At 45.4% G+C, this 21421-nt stretch overlaps 1 protein-coding gene across 1 annotated transcript; it reads right to left on the bottom strand.

Annotated features, from left to right (window-relative positions):
• Window positions 1-7843: 7843 nt before the first annotated feature.
• On the bottom strand, window positions 7844-20306 carry LOC134346112 (valine--tRNA ligase-like). The gene is made up of 3 exons (XM_063047410.1): window positions 20183-20306; window positions 8740-8898; window positions 7844-7919 (listed from the first exon to the last, which is right to left on the bottom strand). Exons 1-3 carry the CDS (start codon window positions 20189-20191, stop codon window positions 7851-7853), a joined length of 237 nt encoding a protein of 78 aa, XP_062903480.1. The 5' UTR covers window positions 20192-20306; the 3' UTR covers window positions 7844-7850.
• Between the last annotated feature and the right edge of the window lie 1115 nt (window positions 20307-21421).

The following is a 21421-nucleotide window of genomic DNA, read 5'->3' as shown; positions in this document are numbered from 1 at the left end:
TGAAATAAATGGGAGGTCAGATGATACAGACCTCAGGACACGTGATCTGGACACTGAATGAGCATTGTTGTGTCCGCAGAGAAAGTGGGTTTTGGAGGATCAATCAGGCGGATTGATCCAAGTTGCTATTCTAGTTTGAGGAGGAAGAGTTTGACTGGTGGGGAGTTGTCTTTGTGTCAACTCTTGCCGGGATGATAGCTCCACCACAGGAAGACCGGCCCCCCTGGTTAAAGTCACAGTCGGTGACTTGTAAAGGATTTCGAAGGACGACGAGAAGATCAACGGCATTAGCTCACTTGAAGACTCAACTCACTCTCTCTCCCCATCACTATTCAACTAAATACCACGAACTGAACTGAACTGAACTTTATTCAACATCGTAAGACTGTATCTTTTTACCCCTAGACTTAAAGAAGCTTGGTTTTTCATACATATATATTATACACTTACTTTTATATATAATCATTGCTAACCTGTTTGATTTATTTACATTTATATTACTGTATTGTGTAGTTACTAATAAATATTATTAGTTTCTAGCAATACGAGACTCCAAAGTGTTTTCCACCTCTGCTGGCTCTTTATCCCCGTCACGGGGTCCGTGACATAAATTGGGGCCTGCGTCCGCGATATGAACAAATTGATTGGGAAGCTGGTTTGAACTGATTGGGGAAAATCCCTTTTGAATTTGGGCTTTTGATTTGGTTGTGTGGGAAAACAGCAGAAATGGGTGTTAGAGACTTTCTGAAATCGCCAGACCTGGTGACTTTGAAGTTTGCTAAAAGGTACTAGTTGCGGGACATTGCTAAAAAATTGAGAATTGAGGTAAAGAAAGGTGTGAGTAAAGTAGAAATTCAAAGGAAAATAGTTGAATATTATATAGATAAGAGAACATTTGATGAGGGGGCGTTAGAGTTGTTCGTGGAAGGTGAACCCACTGAGGATGAGCTTCAGCTTCTGTTGGAAATAGTAAACAGGGAGCATGAACTGAAATTAAAACAGCTCGAGAGAGAGGCCAGAGAGGCAGAGAAACAGAGAGATGAGGCAGAAAGACAGAGACAGCTAGGGAGGGAGAAATGGCAACGTGAAGATCACGTGGCAGAAAGGCAGAGACAGTTTAAAACGGAGAGGTTGCAGCAAAGAGTTTTAGTGTCAGACCCTGATGATTTTTACGGTTCGGAAGGGTTAGTTTTGTGTGATGAATTTAAAAGTTGTGTTCCTGATGAGGTAAGGGCATATCCTGCGGCAGAGGATGCCCCTACCCTGCAGGGGTCTGTTGAGAAAGCAGACGAAGAAGTTTTAACCCACGAGGTTGAGTTTACTCCAGGAAGGAGTTTGCCAGAGAGTAGCTGGGAGGTTCGAGATGACCTTGAATTTTAAACTGGGACAAGTGATGACAGCCCGGAAGAGGCAGTTGTCCCAATTGCCTGTGTTCAGGTTGTTGAAGTACCTGTGAGTTCACAGGATTCTGAACCTCATGTTGAAACTCAGTTAAGGTCTGAGGTAACTGGATTGGTTGAAAGGGAATGCAGTCCTTGTGTGTCAGATGATCTTGGTTCAGTGAATAAGGGGTTAACCTTGGTACCAGTGGGATGTGAGGATTCTCAGTCATTTGTAGCAGACTGTGTTTTAGAGCCTGGTGAAGTCAATGTTGCTGGAAGTAATGGGAAAAGTACTGCTCCTGGACTTTTGGATAAAGTGCTGGAAAAGGTTGGTGTGGTTGCGCGACCTTTGACCCTGCTTGCAGGACAAAGGCCTGCTGAGACAGGATGTGCTAGTTTGTTGGATTTTGTGTGGACATTTGGAAGTACGCACCTGCAAGGTCATAATGTTATTCAGTGTTCTGTGATGGAAGCAAGGCGTAGTGAAGGTCGGAGAAAGTTGATAAAGAGGTTGTTTGGCCTCTTTCATATTCTCATCAGCCTGATGATGATGCAGAATTTGGTAAACAATGGAGGCATGTTGACAGCTCTCCAAGATAAGAGTGTTTCAGCAATTCAGCTGATGAGCAAAGTTGCTATTGGGACCTGCAATAGCAAGACCAGAGGTTTAAATAATTATGATGTGTCAGAGACTTTTCTACCTTCTAGATTTCAGCAGGACTTAGAGGGTAGTACAATTGATAAGGGTAAAGTGTACAAGAAAGGTTTGTCTTTGTTGAGAAAGGATTTTATCGAGGAACAGAAGCAAGATTCTGGAATGGTGGCTTTAAAGGAGATGGTTCTTACAGGAGAGGAGGTTCAGAGAGAGTCAGTGGGATGTTACCTTAAAGATGGGGTGTTGATGAGGAAGTGGAGACCAGCCACAGTGCCTGCAAGTCACGTGGTGGTTCTGGAAGGTCACAGGGCTGAAATTTTAAACATGGCTTACAGTATGCCTTTAGGTGGACATCATGGAGTGAGAGAGACAGGGAATAGGATTGTGAAGGAATTTTATTGGCCTAGTTTAAGGAATGATGTAGTGAATTGCGTGGACCCATGGGAAAGGACTGCAGCTGGTTTTCAGTATGTGTTAACAATTGTGTGTGCTGTGTCTAGGTCCCCTGAAGCAGAGTCTTTTGAAAACATTGAGACCAAGACTGTGGTAACAGCATACAGTAAGTTTTACACACTGGTAGATCTGCCCAAAGAAATTCAATTTGACCAACTTTACTTCGAGAACATTCCAGGGGATAGCTAGAGAATTAGAAGCTAAACACATGGTGTCATTTACATATCACACAGAGACCAAGGGAGCCTTGGACGGCTCAACTCAACTCTTAAGACCATGAGTAAAGCACATTGTGTGAGAAATGAGGAAAATGGGAATGAGGGGGTTCCCCTCTTCTTATTTAGTGTTGGAGATTAGATTCAGAAGGCAGTGAAGGGTAGTTTGTTGGAACCTGTTTTCAGTTACAGGCCAAAAGGACCTTTGACCCTACTTAGAGAACTTTGGAAGGGATTTAGTAAGCTCTGTGATTTTGCCAAGGAAAGTTTACAAAATGGTCGAGTCAAAATAAGACACTTGTTTACTGAAATTGCAGCTGTGACAATTATTGGAGTACAAAATGGAATTGTGAAATCTGATAATGGAATGGAAAAACTTGTTTTCTCACTGAATCTAGACGCACCAAAATGTCAAAATTCCACTGTTTTGAAAAATATTACTGATAAGGTCCATCAGTTGGACCCAAAACCGAAGAAACAAGTAAAAGGACTAATTGATGTTTTGAAATGGTATCTTCACAGAGTGAACTTTGAGAAAAGTAAAATGGTTGAACAAGAAATTAGAAACAAGAAAAAACAAAGAAAGAGAATTTATTGATAGAGTGAGGAAGGCTAAATATCTTATTAAGATTGACTTGTTAAAAGGATACCAGGGTGTTCCTTTAACAGAGAGGGTTAAAGAGATATCAACGTTTGTGACACAGTCTAAACTGTATGAATACAATGTTTTACATTTCGGGATGAAGAATGATCTAGAGACATTTCAAAGAATAATCAATTCTGTGATTGGAGGAAAGCACAGGGGTTCATATCAATGACTTAGTGGTCTGGAATGACACATGGGAAGAACATATTGCAGTTGTAGAGAAATGGTTTGACAGACCTTCCAAGGCCAACCTTACTGTGAACCTCGCTAAAAGTGAGTTTGGCCATGCCACAGTCACGTATCTGGGGTATGTGGTGGGACAAGGCCAGCTGGCTCCGGTACAGGCCAAGGTTCAAGTGATTGCTGAAGTTCCTGTTCCAACTAGCAAGAAAGCTTTGAGAAGGTTTTTAGGGATGGTTGGGTATTATAGAAAATTCTGTAAGAACTTTGCTGACATTGCTCTCCCCCTAACAAAGCTCCTAGGGAAGAGTGAAGGGTTTGCATGGAGTGATCTTTACCAGGAGGCGTTTAAACGTTTGAAAACCATCCTGTGTTATGATCCTGTGCTCAAAGCACCGGATTTCTCGAAGCCATTCTCGATTGCCACAGATGCTAGTGATGAAGCTGCTGGGGCAGTTCTGTTACAAAAGGAAGTGGATGGTATTGAATATCCAGAAGCTTATTTCTCAAAGAACTTTAATTTCAACTGTTGAAAAGGAATTATTAGCACTTACTCTGGCTTTACAACATTTTGAGGCCTATGATCAGAGACCTCAAAACCTTTCTGTTGCTCAGAGACCACTTGTGGTTTACATGGGTTATAATCCGCTCGTGTTTTTAAATAAAATAAAGGATGAGAATAGAAGGATGTTATATTGGAGTCTGGTATTGCAAGAAGGTGACTTAAAAATCAAACATGTAAAAGGTACTGACAATGTTATAGTTGACTAGTTATCCAGATGTTAAGTTGAAAACTGTAACCATTTTTGCTTTGTCATCTGATGTTTTTATTCCCTGTATTGTTTAAAACCCTGTGATGGACATATAAAAAAAATCGTCTTCGACAATTTCTTTTCCCTGAGGAAGGGGAGTGTGAGGGGATCCAGGAGTGCCCCTATTAACTGTTTGGAGAGAGACATTCATCATTGATGGTTTGTTTGGAAAGGAGAGAGTGACAGTTATTTACCACTGATATGTTGCTTTTGAAGAGAGAGAGAGAGACGAAGATTAACAGTTGGACTGTCACTTTAAGGAATTGGAAGTAGCTTTGGATTTTTACTGAGTTTGGAGTTGGAGACAGCACCAAGCAGCGCGAAAGTTGCTATGGTGACCGAAGGCGGTGAACACTCGATGTTATGATTTTCAGCTGGTTATTGATGTTACTTCCAAGGACAGGTTGCCTGCTTGTGCACTCCTTTACAGACGAAGGAGGGAGGGACTCTTTGAATGATAGGTGATGCTCAACCTGGAGAAATAAATGGGAGGTCAGATGATACAGACCTCAGGACACATGTTCTGGACGCTGAATGAGCATTGTTGTGCCCGCAGAGAAAGTGGGTTTTGGAGGATCAATCTGGCGGATTGATCCAAATTGCTATTCCAATTGAAGGAGAAGGGGTTGACTGGTAGGGAGTTGTCTATGTGTCCACCCTCACCTGGGTGATAGCTCCACCACAGGAAGACCGGTCCCCCTGGCTAAAGTCGCAGCCGGTGACTTGTGAAGGATTTCGAAGGACGACGAGAAGATCGACAGCATCATCTCACCTGAAGACTCAACTCACTCTCTCTCCCCATCACTATTCAACTAAATACCACAAACTGAACTGAACTGAACTTCACTCAACATCGTAAGACTGTATCTTTTTACCCCTAGACTTAAAGAAGTTTGGTTTTTTCATACATATATATTCCACACTTACTTTGATATATAATCATTGCTAACCTGTTTGATTTATTTACATTTATATTACTGTATTGCATGGTTACTAATAAATATTATTAGTTTTTAACAATACGAGACTCCAAAGTGTTTTCCATCTCTGCTGGTTCTTTATCCCTTTCACGGGGTCCGTGACAAAGTTAACCCTCTGGGAGCCTTGTACAGGGACTCCGAAATTCCTTTGCACCTTTGATGTTTGAACCTTCTCCCCTTCTAGATAATATTCCGTACTATTGTTCATTTTACCAAAAGGCATTATCATACATTCCCCAACACTGTATTCCATCTGACACTTTTTGCCCATTCTTCCAATTTGTCTGAAGCCTGCTGCAATCACCTTGCTTCCTCAGCGCTATATTCCTCCACCTATCTCCGTATTATCTGCAAACCTTGCCAGAAGCCACCAATAACATTATCCAAATCATTGACAAACAATTTGAAAATTGGCGGTCCCAATGCTGACCCCTGACGAACACTACTAGACATTGACCGCCAACCAGAAAAGGCCTCTATTATTTCCAGTCACTGACTCATGCCTGTCAGCCATTCCTCTATCCATTCCGGTACCTTTTCTGTAATGCCGTAGAATTATATCTTGTTAAGCAGCCTCAGATGTGGCACCTTATCAAACATCTTCTTTTATTTAAACCCATGCTGGCTCTAAATTGGGAGATGGAGGAGAGGGGTGGGGTGGGGAAGATCAGCCATGATCTTATTGAATAGCAGAGCAGGCACGACGGGCCAGATGGCTTCCTCCTGCTGCTATTTAATATATTCTTATATAATGGCCGGTGTGTCTACTCACAGTGGGAGGAGGGTGTATGAATGCTGAGAAGAAGCAAATAAACAGGACAGTGGGTGGGGAGAAAAAGGATTGGGGGTTGGTGATGCGGGGAAACAAGATGGGAATAACTGAATCGAGATCCTATACAACCAGAGCAACGTGGAGACTGTCACAGACTGACGTGGCTGCAACTCACTGCAATACTGGGCAGTCAGTTAATGATGCAAAAACATATCAATGTGAGGGAGTCCATCAATAAATTTTCAGGGTTTTTTTTCTGCCTTGAGGTGTTCAGAGGAACACAAATTCTTTCCAAGCCAAACCGACCTCCACTTTCAGACAGTTGTAAAGGGAGCCAGGTTACGGTGAGGGATATTGGACACTAATCTTAACAGAAAGGTGAAAAGAACAAGTAAGGGAAAGATCTGGGTGTGGAATTAATTCCACTTTCTTCCTTCAAATGCTAACTTCGGTCTATTGGCCACCTGCAGTGGAGATCCCAAAACATAGACTTGGTCATAGGGAGACAGCTGGCACTGGAATTGGAGTCCAGCCTGTCACTGCAAAGGCAAGAGTGCCCGTAAAAGATTTTCTGCAAACTCCCAGGGATGCAGATGGCAGCTGGTGTATGTTCACAGCCATGAGCCACAAACTATTATCTCGATAAACTGAGGGGGGAGGGGTTTGAAATCCAAGCCCACTCCTCTGAAAAATGCCTCGTGTTTCACTGGTGCAGCAGACAGAGACCCTGCAATATGGTTCCAGACCCGGGTTCGATCCTGACATCCTGGTAATTAGAATAAAGATTGACAGCTAACCAATTCCTACTGTCCCCTCCCCCACATGGCAATTACTGGCAGCTCCGTCTTCCCCACAGCCAATATCTACTGAAGGTTGTTGCTTCCCTTCTCACTCTTCTTCCAAATGAGTTTAGCTTGACCACTTTGTCACCATAAACCTCTACAGCAGATCATTCATGTGAAGTCTGGAAACTTAAAACCTCGAGACCAACACAAGGGAGGGGGAGAACAGGAGAGCACAAGTTTGCCGACAGTTTGTGGTGGGGTGATTGGGAGGCAGACTCCAGTTCTCCCTGTAGGGCTGCATGGCCTAAGTAAACAAGCACAAGGAAAAGGGATAGGGAATGGAGAAGTAGGAGAGGGAGGGAAAAAGTATGGCAAACAGACATACAACTTGGAGAAATGAACTTGGGGAAGGTAAAAGGTGAGAAAGAGGCACTGAGGTAAAACAATAAGAAAGCGAAGGTGAAAGATTGAAAGGAGAAAGCAAACTGATAGGAAATGAGAGGAAAATGAAAGGGGAAAGAGGGGCGGAGCACAGGAAAACAGTGAAGTAATGACAGAGAAAGAGGAAGAAAGGCAGAAAGAAAGAAAAAGGGGAGGGAAGAGGAGGGAGATAGAGAGAGAGAAAAACGGGAAGAGTTGGGGGTAGAGAATGCTAATCTGAGAGGGAGAGCAGGAGTGAGGGAAAGTGGAAAAGAGTGAGTTCAAGTCATTCCATCCCAGGTGGAAATGGGCCAAACTCTGTCACCCATAGATCAGAGATTGGTGGGGAATGGTGCACAATGGAACTGAATCTAAGGGAGGGAGACAGCAGGCACTTCATCTAACCCATCAACAACCCGTCCACACCAGAGCTGAGTTTACACCCTCAAGTCAGGTCTGGTGCATAGAAGGGCCACGCCGTCCTTCAGACATACACGGTCACAGGAGAGTGGTTAAAACCCCTGGCACGCTCCCTGGTGCACTCAACAGGTCAAATCATCTTCTCAGATTTCCTCATGGCCTCCTCCACTTTCTGCAGTTCCATTTTGCTCTCCTTCAACTGTGGAAGGAAAGGAGAAAATCAAATCCTGCTCAGGATGTGCTGCAGAAGCATGTTCAGGTGAGGTGGAGGCTCTGCGGGAGGCGCAGCGCCTCTGCCACGTTCCATCATTCAAAAAGGTTGCAACTGTCTTACAGTCCAAACCGATCTCACCTCTGGATCCCTTCATATCTCAGGTGAGTGAAAATATACCAGTTCTGGATTTAAAACTGACCGGAAACAGATATTGTTTTGGCAAGTTCCTCAAATTCCTGCCACTCTCTGCTGGCAGAATAATTTTCAAACTGGAAACTCTGCCATTTGAAAGCAGCAGCATGCTGTGTCACAGCTTACAAACAATCCCAGCACAGGGTCGATATGGAAAACATATCCCTCTGCACTGCTCCACCAAACACCCCCAGGTTAGGTACACAGAGCAAAGCTCTCTCCACACACTCTCAGTGAAAGGCCAACACAAGGAAAATACAGAGTAAATCTCTCCCTATACCGTGCCATCGCATGCTCCCAGGGTGGGGTTCAGAAAGGTCAGATGTGGAGCTTCTTTGATACAGACCGCATGTACAAAACTCACACTCTTTAAGTTCAGATTCAGGTATGTTTTAAGCTGTGGGAGGTGATAGTATCTATGGTACCATTCAGCCAGTGACTATCCTCAGCTGATGGACATGTCTCGTGAATCACATGGACTGAGTGGGACCACCCACAGGGTCCAGTGTGAGAGATGCCACACCTCCCTCGATCACTGCAGACCAGATCGACAAGGTTAACCTGCGTGTGAACCCTCCAACTGACCCTGGTCACAAACTACTTTCAGATTCACCCTCGTCACCTTCTCCACCTCCATGTTCTGTGTTTTCTGAGGCACTTTGGTGCTGTAGTCAGCTTTGGACATTTTCTCCCTGAATTTCGCAATCTGCTTCTGAACCTCTCCCTGCTTGGTCTTGAGTTTTGAGACCTCCTTTTCTGCATCAATTAGTCCCTTTTAAACAAAAGACAAAAAAAAAAGAAACAGTCAATTATTTAAAGTTTCATTCACTACATTCTGCATCCCGTTTTCCTTTGTACTAGCGCAACATATAGAAATATCTGTTTGATTTGCAGGCAAGCAGAAGCCTTTCACTGTACACGTGACAGTAATAAATAGTGGTGTCTATATAATAGTTGGGGCAGTCGGACATTGAGGTTAGCATGTCTCTGTCTGCACCTTCACTTATTTTATCCCACCAGCCACTTTCTCCGTTCTATCCCAAAAATTAAAAACCCCCGAACTTACTGGTGTTAAAAGAAATGATCGGCCAGTGATGCAGCGAGTAGAGTGGCTGTCTTACAACTCAGATGTCCCCGGGTGCAATACAAAGTCCCAGTCCTGCCTATATCATGTTTGCACATCCTCCGTGTGGGCTCATTGCCCCTTCCCCGTGTGTTCTGGATGCTCCCTGACCCCATGCTGAAGGCGTGTTTGTGGGCTGCTGGAAGTTACCTCTGGTGGAGGCAAGTCAGAGGAGGAGAGCTGATGGGTGACCTGATGGGTGAAGTGGGGGAGAAAGCATGTTGCAGGGGAAATAAGGCGAATGGAAATGACAGGTGGGATAGGCGGCTGAATAGCCTACTCCTGCTCCTGTTCTGTATTTTCAACAAGGTACTGGTTCAAAATGAGTTTGAATTCTTAAACATTGTACTTATTGATTGATTGGTTTTCAAGATTCAAATTTATTTATCACATGAACATACAGTGAAATGTGTCATTAGCATCAACAAACAACACACCCGAGGGTGTGCGGGTGCCACATTCCAGCAACAACGTAATTTACCCACAATTTTCAGAAGAACAACACAAGCAACAACAGTAACAAAACAAGACAATAGCAAAACAAACTCCTTTTCCACCCATCAACCCACTCACACAGACAGGTGTCTAAACCCAAGACAGCTCACCTCTCCTACAGTCCTTGAGCCCAGACCCTCCGACACCCTGTCAATTACAGACTTTGCCCCAGGCCTCACCAACGGCTATCTTTAATCTGCTGTGTGACAGGATAACACTCCCATTCCAGGAATGATTTGAGCAAATCTTTTCTGAAACGCCTCCAGTTCCAGTATCTCCTTTCTCAGGGGAAACAGGTTCTACTAGTTTCCCTTGATCTGGCCTCCCTTAATTGTGCAAACATCAATCACTTCTCCTTCACTGAAAGAAAATAAACCCAGGCTGCACACTCTCTCCTCAAAACAGTAATGTTCCCGCCTCCGTTCATCTCCTGTGTGCTGTCATATTCTCCCTCCGACACAAGATCAGAACTGTATGTACCTTGTAGCTTAACCTGAGTTATAAGCAGTTCCAATAAGGCTTACATGTTTCTCCTTCCTTGCCTCAGAAAATGTATGGGCCAACACACACAAGGTGTTAGACGAGTTCCTCGTGGACAGGTGTTCCCAACCTGGGGGTTTCTCAGCCCGAAATTTCAACTCCCTGTTCGTTTCCATTGATGCTGCCTGACCTGCAGAGTTCCACCAGTATTTGGTGCGTGTTGCACTGGATTTCCAGCAGCTGCAGAATCGCTTGTGCTTATGTGATCAATATTTTGTTCATTTTTTCAGGGTTTTTTTGAGATACTCATTGTATCAGTTTTTTTTGTGTGTTGCTCTGGATTCCCACCATCTCTAGTGCTTATACATGGTACGATATCTTCCAACACAGTCTTTCTTTGTATATTCATCCAGTTTTTGCTTTGATCAGACCATCATGTATTGCCCACCCACTAAATCTGCTTGACAAGACTGGGGAGGGTTGTTGAGCTGCCTTCCAGAACCATGACAGTCCTGGCAAAAGTGGTTCTATGATGGTAGAGTAGCAGCCAGTGTTCAACAATCAGGAATCAGGTTCAATTCCCACCGTTCTCTATTAGGGGTTTGTACGTTCTCCCCATGACTGTGTGGGTTTCATCCGGGTGCTCCGGTTTCCTCCCACCTTCCAGAAACACACTGTTTACATGATTGTGAGGAAAATGGAAGGTATGGACATTGTGTAGACAGAAGAGATTAGTTCCGTTGGCAACACACACAAAATGCCGGGGAAACCCAGCATGCCAGGCAGCATCTATGGAAAAGAGTAAACAGTCAACGTTTCAAACTGAGGCCCTTAAAAAAGATGAGAAGTCAGAGAAAGATGATGGGGGGAGTGGTAGAATAAATACAAGGTTGTTGGTGATAGGTGGAACTAGAAGAGGAAGGGTGAAATAAAAAGCTGGTAAGTCGATTGGTGAAAGAGATAAGGGGCTGGAGAAAGGGGAATCCGATAGAAGAGGACAGAAGGTCACGGAAGAAAGAAAAAGGTGGGGGAGGGCGTGGGAGGAACATGAGAGGGAGGTTATGGGAACATAAGGAGATGACAGAGGGAAATGGTAATGGGGAATGAAAAAGGAGAAGTGGAGTGTGGGGTGGAGCATTACTGGAAGTTGGAGAAATCGATGTTCACACCATCAGGTTGGAGGCTATTCAGACGGAATAAAAGGTGTTGCTCCTCCAACCTCAGCGTGGCCTCATCGCGGCAGTAGATAAGGCCATGGACTGACATGTCAGAATGGGAATGGGAAGTGGAATTAAACTGGGTGGCAACTGGGAGATCCTGCCTTTTCTGGTTTGTAGGTGCTTGACAAAGTGGTCTCCCAATCTACATCAGGTCTCACCGACATACAGGAGGCCACATCACAAGCACCGAATACAGTAGATGACCCCAACAGACTCACAATTGAAGTGTCACCTCACCTGGAAGGACTGTTTGGGGCCCTGAATGGCAGTGAGGGAGGAGGTATAGGGGTAGGTTTACCACTCGTTCCAATTGCAAGAATAAATGTCAGGAAGGAGATCAATGGGGAGGGATGAGGGCAGACATGTGAGAAATGGAAGAGATGTGGGTGAAGGCAGAGGAGAACATCTCCTTAGTTCTGGAATGAAATGCTTGCAAGCATTTTTAAGCAACACGCGCAAAATGCTGGTGAAACACAGCAGGTCAGGCAGCATCTATAGGGAGAAATATAGTTGATGTTTTGGGTTGAGACCCTTCGTCAGGACTAACTCAAAGAAGAGATAGTAAGAAATTTGAAAGTGGGAGGGGGAAGGGGAGATCCGAAATGGTAGGAGAAGACAGGAGCGGGAAGGATGAAGCCAAGAGCTGGGAATTTGATTGGCAAAAGGCATACAAGGCTGGAGAAGGGTGTGTATCACAGGACGGAAGGCTTTGGAATAAAGAAAACGGGAGGGGAGCACTAGAGGAAGATGGAGAACAGGCATGGAGCTATTGTTAGAGGTAATGAGAGAGAAAAATATATTAAAATTAAAAATTAAATATTAGTGATGGGTTAAGAAGGGGAAGGAGGTTAATAACTGAAGTTAGAGAAATCAATGTTCATGCCATCAGCTTGGAGGCTACCCAGACGGAATATAAGGTGCAGTTCCTGTGTCCTGAGCATAGCTTCACCTCGACAGTAGAGGAAGCCGTGGATATACATATCGGAATGGGAATGGAATTAAAATGTGTGGCCACTGGGAGATACTGTGGACAGAGCGCAGGTGTTCAGCGAAGCGGTCTCCCAATTTGCATCGGGTCTCACCACACAGAAGGCCACACAGGGCGCACCGGATACAGTATATCATACCAGCAAACTCACAGGTGAAGTGTCGCCTCACCTGGAAGGACTGTCTGGGGCTCTGAATGGTGGTGAGGGAGGAAGCATCAGGGCAGGTGCAGTACTTGTTCCGCTTACACGGATAAGTGCCAGGAGGGAGATCAGTGGGAAGGGATGGGAGAGGGGACGAATGGACAAGGGAGTCGAATAGGGAGCGATCCCTGTGGAAAGCAGAAAGTGGGTGGTGAAGGGAAAGATGTGCTTGGTGGTGGGATCCCACTGGAGATGGCGGAAGTTACGGAGTTTTATGTTGGACATGGAGGCTAGTGGGGTGGTAGGTGAGGTCAAGAGGAACCCTATCTCTAGTTGGGTGGGAGGGAGGATGGGGTGAGAGCAGATGTGCGTGAAATGGGGGAGATGCGTTTGAGGGCAGAGTTGATGGTGGAGGAAGGGAAGTCCCTTTCTTTAAAAAAGGAAGACATCTCCTTCCTCCTGGAATGAAAAGTCTCATCCTGAGAGCAGATGCGGCGGAGACGGAGGAATTTAGAGAAGGGGGTGGCATTTTTACAAGTAGCAGGATGGGAAGAGGAATAGTCCAGGTAGCTGTGGAGTCCGTTGGCTTATAGTAGACATCAGTAGTTAAACTCTCTCCAGAGATAGAGACAGAGAGATCAAGGAAGGGGAGGGAGGTGTCGGAAACGAACAGGCGTGCTGGAAGTAGCGCCAATGCAATCGTCGATGTAGCGAAGGAAAAGTGGGGGACAGATACCTGTATAGGCTTGAAACATGGACTGTTCCGCATAGTCAACAAAAAGCAGGCATAGCTGGGACCCATACGGTTGCCCATGGCTACACCTTTACTTTGAAGGAAGTGGGAAGAGGCAAAGGACAAATTATTAAGAATAAGGACCAATTCCGCTAGACGAAGGAGAGCGGCGGTAGAGGGGAAATAGTTGGGTCTGCAATCCAAAAAGAAACGGAGAGCTTTGAGACCTTCCTGGTGGGGGATGGAGGTATATAGGGACTGGACATCCATGGTGAAAATAAGACAATGGGGGCCAGGGAACTTGAAATCATTGAAAAATTCCAGAGCATAAAAAGTGTCACGAACATAGGTAGGAAAGGATTGAACAAGTGGGGATAAAACCGTGTCGAGGTATGCAGAAACGAGTTCGGTGGGGCAGGAGCAAGCTGAAACAAAGTGTCTACCTGGACAGGCAGGTTTGTGGATCTTGCGTTGGTGGTAAAAACGGGAATTGAGGAGTGCGGGAACTATGAGGTTGGTGGCTCCCCAGAGCTGATAAGGTCGTTGATGGTGTGGGAGACAATGGCCTGCTGCTCCTTAGTGGGCTCACGTTCGATAGATAAATAAGAGGAGGTATCAGCGAGTTGTCGCTGTGCCTCGGCAAGGTAGAGGTCAGTGCGCCAGACTACCACAGCGCCCCCCCCCCCCTTATCAGCGGGTTTTATGGTAAGGTTAGGATTAGTGCGGAGGGAGTGGAGAGCAGAGCGTTCGGAAGGAGTGAGGTTAGAATTGGAACAAGGCGTGGTGAATTCAAGACAGTTGATGTCCCGTCGACAGTTACCAATAAAAAGATGCAGGGCAGGCAGAAGACCAGAGCGGGGTGTCCATGAAGAGGAGGAGGGTTGAAGACGGGAGAAAAGGTCATCGGTGGGGGAAGGAGAGTCCTTGTCAAAGAAGTAAGCTCGGAGACGGAGTTGGCGGAAAAAGAGTTCAGCTTCATGGCGCACGCGGAACTCGCTGAGGTGTGGGCGCAGGGGGACAAAGGTAAGGTCCTTACTGAGGACAGTGCTCTCTGCCTCAGTGAGTGGAAGGTCGGAGGGGATGGTGAAAACCCGGCACGGATGACAGCTGGGATCGGTGGGCGGGGGGGGGGCGGTGGGAGGGAGGTTGGTAGTGTCAGTGGAGAGGGGAGGGTTGGCGTGAGAGGAACAAGCATTTTTAATGCTTGTTTCCGTTTTTATCATCACTAGTTTGTCCGTAAATATTCAGTGTATTTTCAGTAATTCGTGGTATGACCGGTCCTGTATTTTATTATAGTTCCTTTCTCTGTAAGCCGGTGTCCCGACAGCACAAGTAAATCTCAGACCCTCTCCCATGTCAGATAAGGGGTTCAGAACAGTTCACAATACTCCAAGCGTGGACTGACCTTATAAAGCCTTAGCATTACATCGTCGTTCTTATATTCCAGTCCTCTCAAAATCAATGTTAATATTACATTTGCTTTTCGTCACACTGACTCAACCTGCAAGTTAATCTTTAGGGAATCCTGCTTCCAAAACAATTTATACTTCTGATTTTGGATTTTTCTCTCTGTTAGAAAAAGTCTACGCCTATATTTCCTTGACCAAAGTGCATGACCATACACTTCCAGCTACCACTTCTTTGCCCAGTCTTTCTACCTGTCCAAATCCTTCTACATACTCCCTGTGATACAGTAGAGGGGTTGGTAAATAGGAGTATAGACTAAGAACAATGATTAACTAATGATCAATCACCTTGTGGGCGCCTTAGCTTACTGTTTTGAACAAGTCAAAAAGAAACCTTACCCAGCAACAGGTGACGTACTAGTCATTATTCTCTAAAGATAGGCAAAGGTTCAAATAAGGAACTATCTGATTATGCAGAAGCATCTCAAGGTATAGCTAAATAAGGGAAGAACGGTGTAGGGGTTAGAATGTTCTAGAGAAAAGGGGAAGGTGTCCGAATGAGGAACTGATGGGCTAGCTTCGGCTTAGAATAATTATAACTAACTAACTAAATGATCATTTTACGTCTAATTGTATCTTAGCATGTGATTGAAATGATTCTAATATTGTCTAAACTTGCAATCGTAAGATTTCCTGCTACATGATTAATGTTATAAATTGTGGAGAATTGTGTAATTCGGGGGCAGTGACTGGACTGGCTCTTTGAGAGATCAGTCTGTAACCTCCCCTATGGCATGCTATGAATAAAGAGTAAAAGTTTGAGAAAGAATTGTGTGTGTTAGTGTATTTGTGGTACTGTTGTCCTTGCATCGGGTCGATCCAGTACGACAATTTGGCGAGCCAAAGCCAGGAGTCCAAGGTGAGGAATTCTCGTGAGACAGCGTCAGAGTTCGACTCGGTGGCGGTGACCTGAGACAGGTGGGTCCACAAGATAAGATTTACCTTGACCTCTCATTAATTGTCCAACTTGACGACCCCTTCATCTGGCGGGTAATCCTCTGACAGACTCCTTCCGAAACTTAAGTTGAGGATCGCCCGAGTACCACAGGTTAAAAGAGGGGTTGGAGTCCCCGACAAGGTATAAGGTAAGGTAAGGTAAGGGGTTGGAGTCCCAGACGAAGTATTGTGAGTATTAAGCCTGCCGGTTCTAACATATTGGGCAATGGATCATTGGCAGTGATCTATTACATTTTTTCTTTGAGTGTGTTACAGCAAATTGGTCAGCGGGTTAGTGGCAGTAACCTACTATATTTTGGAGCTGGTAACCATTCTAAATGGCGTGGGAGCCGGGGCGTGTAGCGCAGTAAATTGATCAGCACATGGCAAAGCAGACGTTTGGCCAAACACAGGGGAAGTGGTTCTGCCCTGAAATCTATCCGGATGCTGTAAATACTTTTTGGGGTAGGATTAGGACAATTTGCCTCTCTCGGCACCCTGCCTTAGATCGGTTGTTAAGAGGGGAAATACCCCACGCGAAGGTCAGGACACTGAAGTGGGAGTGAGAAAAGGATGCGGCTGACCCACCCGATTAAGAAGTACTGGGAAAACATTAGATAAGTCTGTAAATAACACGCCATTGTTTAAACTACGTAAAGGTGACCCAGAGAGAGAGGATGATTACCGAAGGTTATCAGCATGCCTAAATAAGAAATTGGGGAGTGAGATTTGGCCTCTGGGTGGGACCTGGGATTTAGGTAAAAGTCTAAAAGCAGAAGAAGCAATTTGGAAACGTAATACCGGACAGTACTGGAAGGTTTTAATGTCCAGTTGGAGAAAAACGGCCGAAGAATTAAATAACAGATCAAAGCAAAGTAGTTGGAAGCACAATGCACGTCGCAGAGAGATTAGTGTATGTAACAGTGAAGGAAATTCGAAATCGTGGGAGATACTAAAAGGACTGTGTGAGGATTATGATGAGAATAAGGAAAAACAACATAGGGAGACAAGGGATAGGAGGGCTAAGGATAGACGGAAGAATGAGTATGAAGCCGGCAAAGGTAAAACTGAGGTACCTCTTGACCTGTCTGGACTGCCCATTCTATTTAATGATAATGAGACTGAGGAGGGGGAGGTATGGCGCATCCGACCCCAGCTCACGGCGCCGCCACCCCCATATAACGTTACCACTGCCCAACCCCAGCCGCCCGCAAATTCACCGTCCCCAAGCCCAAAAGCCTCCCAAACCAGGGGACAACTTCGGCGAAGGGGAAGTAATAGGCGCCAGGCTAGGGGGCGACGAAACATTTTGGTAGGAGACGGGCCCCTGGTAGACCCTGAGATCGATACTGATTATGACACTGGTATTGAAAATGATGATTCCGAAGGGAGTGGGATCCAGGGGCAATTTCCTAACAGGACCGTTCCCAATCCTAGGGTAGGACAGCAGGGCCAAGGGACTACCATGCAGGTTTATACTCCTTGGAAGCCCCAAGAAATGTGTATAATCATGAATCAGGCCCCGAACAGGAAAAATTATACCGAGGGATTTATCGATTATATGATTGGCACAATCCAAATGTTTCAGGCGTCTCCCCGGGATCTTTTTAGCTTGTGCTGCATGGCTCTTACGAACAGTGAGCAGGAGAAATGGAGAGAAGCTATGGGAAATCATGCCAATTGGGAGTCCTTTTCCGCCGCAACCCCACTCGCAGACCAGATGAATAAAATTAAGAAGGCTCTAAAAAAGGCTTTGTAGATATCTCTAAGATCCTCCAATGCCGCCCAAAGGCGGGAGAGGGCAGCTGCGATTTTTGGGAGCGCTTCTTCTCCCTTTATGCAACCTACGCTGGAGATGACGCTTATAATGCTGGCAATACTTCGCCCCAGTTTAATTCGATGATATTGCAGTGTCTCCCCGAGGATGTGTCCAAGGCTATTAGCAATGATATGGACTGGACCAATAGGAGCAAGCAGGCCATGAAAAGGGCAGTTGAGCATTTTTGGAATCAAGGAGTGTTACCCCAAGGGTTCGGGCACTCTTCCACCATTTTCTCGCAGATATTACATAGGCAGCTTAGAAAATTACAATTTCCCGGGGGCTCTGCGGTATGTAGATGACCTCCTACTGGCAAATCCGTCAGAAACCTCAAACGTGCAGGACACCAACACACTTGTGAATGCCCTGCATTCGTGGGCATAGGTGATCCCGCTCCAAAAAGTAAAGAGAGCCCAGAGGCAGGTGAGATTTCTGGGAACCCTTTTGATTGCAACCGAAAGGCAGCTCACCCGAGAAACGGTAACCCCGATCCTTGCGAACCCCTGCCAACTACGCCGAAAGCCACGCATGCTTTTCTTGTTCTGGTAAGCTATTGTAGGCAGTAAATTCCCAATGTTGCTCTGTATACAAGACATTTCAGCCTTCTGGCTTCCACTCTGCTTAAGGGGCCTCTAGAACTAACCGAACAACAGAAAGAAGCCTTTGAGGAACTGAAGAAATCTCTCGAGAGAGCTCCTGCTCTCGGCCGCCCACTCTGTGACCGTTCGTTCCAGCTTTTTGTGAATGTTTTAGATGGCTGCGCCACTGCAGTGTTCACTCAGACTCATGGGGTTAGACGCAGGCCTGCTGCCTATTGTTCCATTAAGTTAGGCCCCGTAGCGCAGGGATTACCCCTTTGATCGCAGATGCTCCCGGCCATTTACTGCTTGGTTGCGGCTGCTTCCAACATCACCCTCCAACAGCCAGTTACCGTGTATTCGTCCCATACCATTGTAGCACTGCTGACCACCCACCAAACCCAACACTAAACCGTTACGAAATAGCATTACTTAATAACCCATTCCTCACCTTTGCATACTGTGATACCATCAATCCCACTACATTTTTAGAGGCGGCACCCGTTGAGTTGACTGAGCATCCTCATGACTGTCTGCTACGGATCCATTTCCTCACTTCACCGCGCCCCGACCTCTCAGATGCAGCACAGCTCACTCTGTACGTGGATGGCAGTTCCACAGTCTCTGAGCCAGGGGAGCGTCTCTGCGACTATGCCGTTGTCGACGACGACCGCACACTCGAAAGTGGCGCTCTCCAGCCCCCAGTTTCTTCCCAAAAGGCAGAAGTTTTTGCCCTCACACGCGCCTGCATGTTAGCCAAGGACAATAAGGCCAAAGTTTGTACAGGTTCCCGCTACGCAACTGTGGTGGCCCATGATTTTTGACAGCTCTGGGCGCAACGAGGTGGGGGGGGGGCGGTATGCGCCATAATGTCAGACAAATGTATCACCCATGTTACTGACGAATCATACAATGTGACCCATGAAATTCAGTCTATTAAGAAACAATTGGATGATTTCAGGGATGGTTCAGGAAAAGAGGATGGCTGCTTAGGATAGTTACGGGGAGGATCGTGAGGGTCTTATTTACTGCAGGGGATGACTGTTCTCAGCGTTACAATCATTGCTTGTTGTGTGATAATGGCCTCCCTAAATGCTGGCTGCCGACTGTTCACGGAAAGACTGATAATGCCCTTCTCGACCCCTATTTAATTGGTTATCATGGAATGATAAAGGAGGGGGGGGAATGATAGAGCATAGGGATAGGTAAATAGGGGTATAGACTAAATAGGGGTATAGTTCTTCACCTTTCGATCTTATATCATCTCGTTCTAAGGATTTGATTTCAATTTTTAACCAATAGAGCCAGTCCAACCCCCCAGCCTACTTGCCTGCACTGTCAGTTCAATTTTTAAATTATTTTAAAATCAACATAACGTTCAAGTCTCTTCTCATCCACCTTGGCTCCAAAGAGCAAAGGCCCTATCTCACAGAACGTATCCTCAAAAGACATTCTCTGTAAACCAGGAAGCTTTCTGATAAATCTCTCTGCACCCTCTCTAAATCTTCCACGTCCTTCCTATAATGAGATGACCAGAACTGAACGCAATGTTCCAAGTGTGGTATCACTACAGCTTTATAGAGCTGCAATATTATCCTGCAGCTCCTGAACTCAATCCACCAACTAAAAAAGCCAATACCCCAAACTTATTTTAAACACCCAATCAACTTAATTCTTTGTTATGAATATCTCATAAAATGGATGTATCACAAGATTTGTGACCTATTTCTGACTTCCAGTGAACCTTCTGGACAATATTATTAGACCAAACACTGGTAATGACAAGATTGGAAGCCTTGTGCTACAGGTGACGAAGAAATGGAGTAATAGCTGATGTTCCAAACGCCATAATTGGCCCACCAAGTGCACGTACCGTGAACCCACAAAGCCACAGTCACCAAGAAGCTTTCCATAACGTGGGTGGTAGAATATTATCAACAAAATGGGTTCAGGTTCAGGGTTGTTGACTTCCCTGCAACCAATCAAGTCCTCTTCACGACATGCTGGAGGAACTCAGTGGTCAGGTAGCAGCTGTGGAAGGACTGGGTCAGGGAACTGGTGTTGAGATCAGCTTACCTTCAACATCAGGTAGACAGAGCAATGGTCTGAGGTGATGGCAATGGCATAGACGACTGGATAGTCCTTGCAGCGTCTGGATGTAGGGGATGAACACACCCACCAGATCAGCTGTACTTTGGTCCGAGCAATTCAAGTCACCTGCATGCAACAGGAAGAGAAACTGTGAGCCCGAGAATTCCCAGGTAAATCATGGGTACAGGAATGACTCTACCACCGCACCACAGTCTGATTCTTTCTGATGAGGAGAAACTGTTTTTCCCAGAGAGGCGTGGATCTGTGGAATTTTTGACCCAGGGAAGCAGTTAGGGCTTCTTTACTAAATACATTTAAGATACAGTTAGATAGATATTTACATAATAGGAGTTATGGGGAAAAGGCAGGTAGATTGAGTTGAGTTACGGACAGATCAGCCATGATTTTATTGAATGGCGGGACAGGCTCGATGAGCCGGATGGTCTATGCCTGCTCCTATTTCTTATGTTCTTTTGAAAACCATGCTGATTGCTGCCTATCTTATCACGTGCTTCCAAGTACCCCAAACCATATCCTTAACAATCGATTTAATCTTCTCAATGATTGCGGTCAGACTGACTGGCCTATAACTTTCTTTCTTCTGCTCCTCCCCCTTGAAGAGTAGAGTGGCAGTTGTAATTTTACATTGTTCTGGAACAATTCCAGATTCTAGTGACTCTTGAAGGATCATTACTAATGCCTCTACAAACTCTTCAGCCACCTCTTTCAGAACCTTGGTCTGTTCACCGTCTGGTCCAGCTGACTTATCTACCTTTGAACTTTTCAATTTCGTAAAGAACCTTCTCCCTGGTAATAGCAATTTGATACACTTCTGCCATCTGACACTCTCAAACTTCAAGCATACTGCCTGTGTCCTCCACAGAGAAGTCTGATGCAAAAGTACTTATTCAGTTCGTCCACCATATCCTGATACCCTATTACTGCGTCTCTAGCATCGCTTTCCAGTGCCCCCTTTTGCATTTCATGCATCTGAACAAACCTTTTGCATCCTCTTTAATATTACTGTCCAGCTTACCTTTGTATTCCATCTTTTCCTTCTTAATGACATTTTAGTTGTTTTCTGTTGGTTTTTAAAAAATTCCCAATCCTCTAACATCCCACAAATCTTTGGTCTACTTTCTGCCCTCTCTTTGCCTTTCATGTTGGCTTAGACGTCTCCTCTTCACCGCGATTGTGTTATGTGGCTTTAGAATACTTCTTCCT

This window comes from Mobula hypostoma, chromosome 5 (assembly GCF_963921235.1).
Source record: "Mobula hypostoma chromosome 5, sMobHyp1.1, whole genome shotgun sequence".
NCBI lineage: Eukaryota > Metazoa > Chordata > Chondrichthyes > Myliobatiformes > Myliobatidae > Mobula > Mobula hypostoma.
This window is presented reverse-complemented; position numbering and strand designations above follow the sequence as displayed.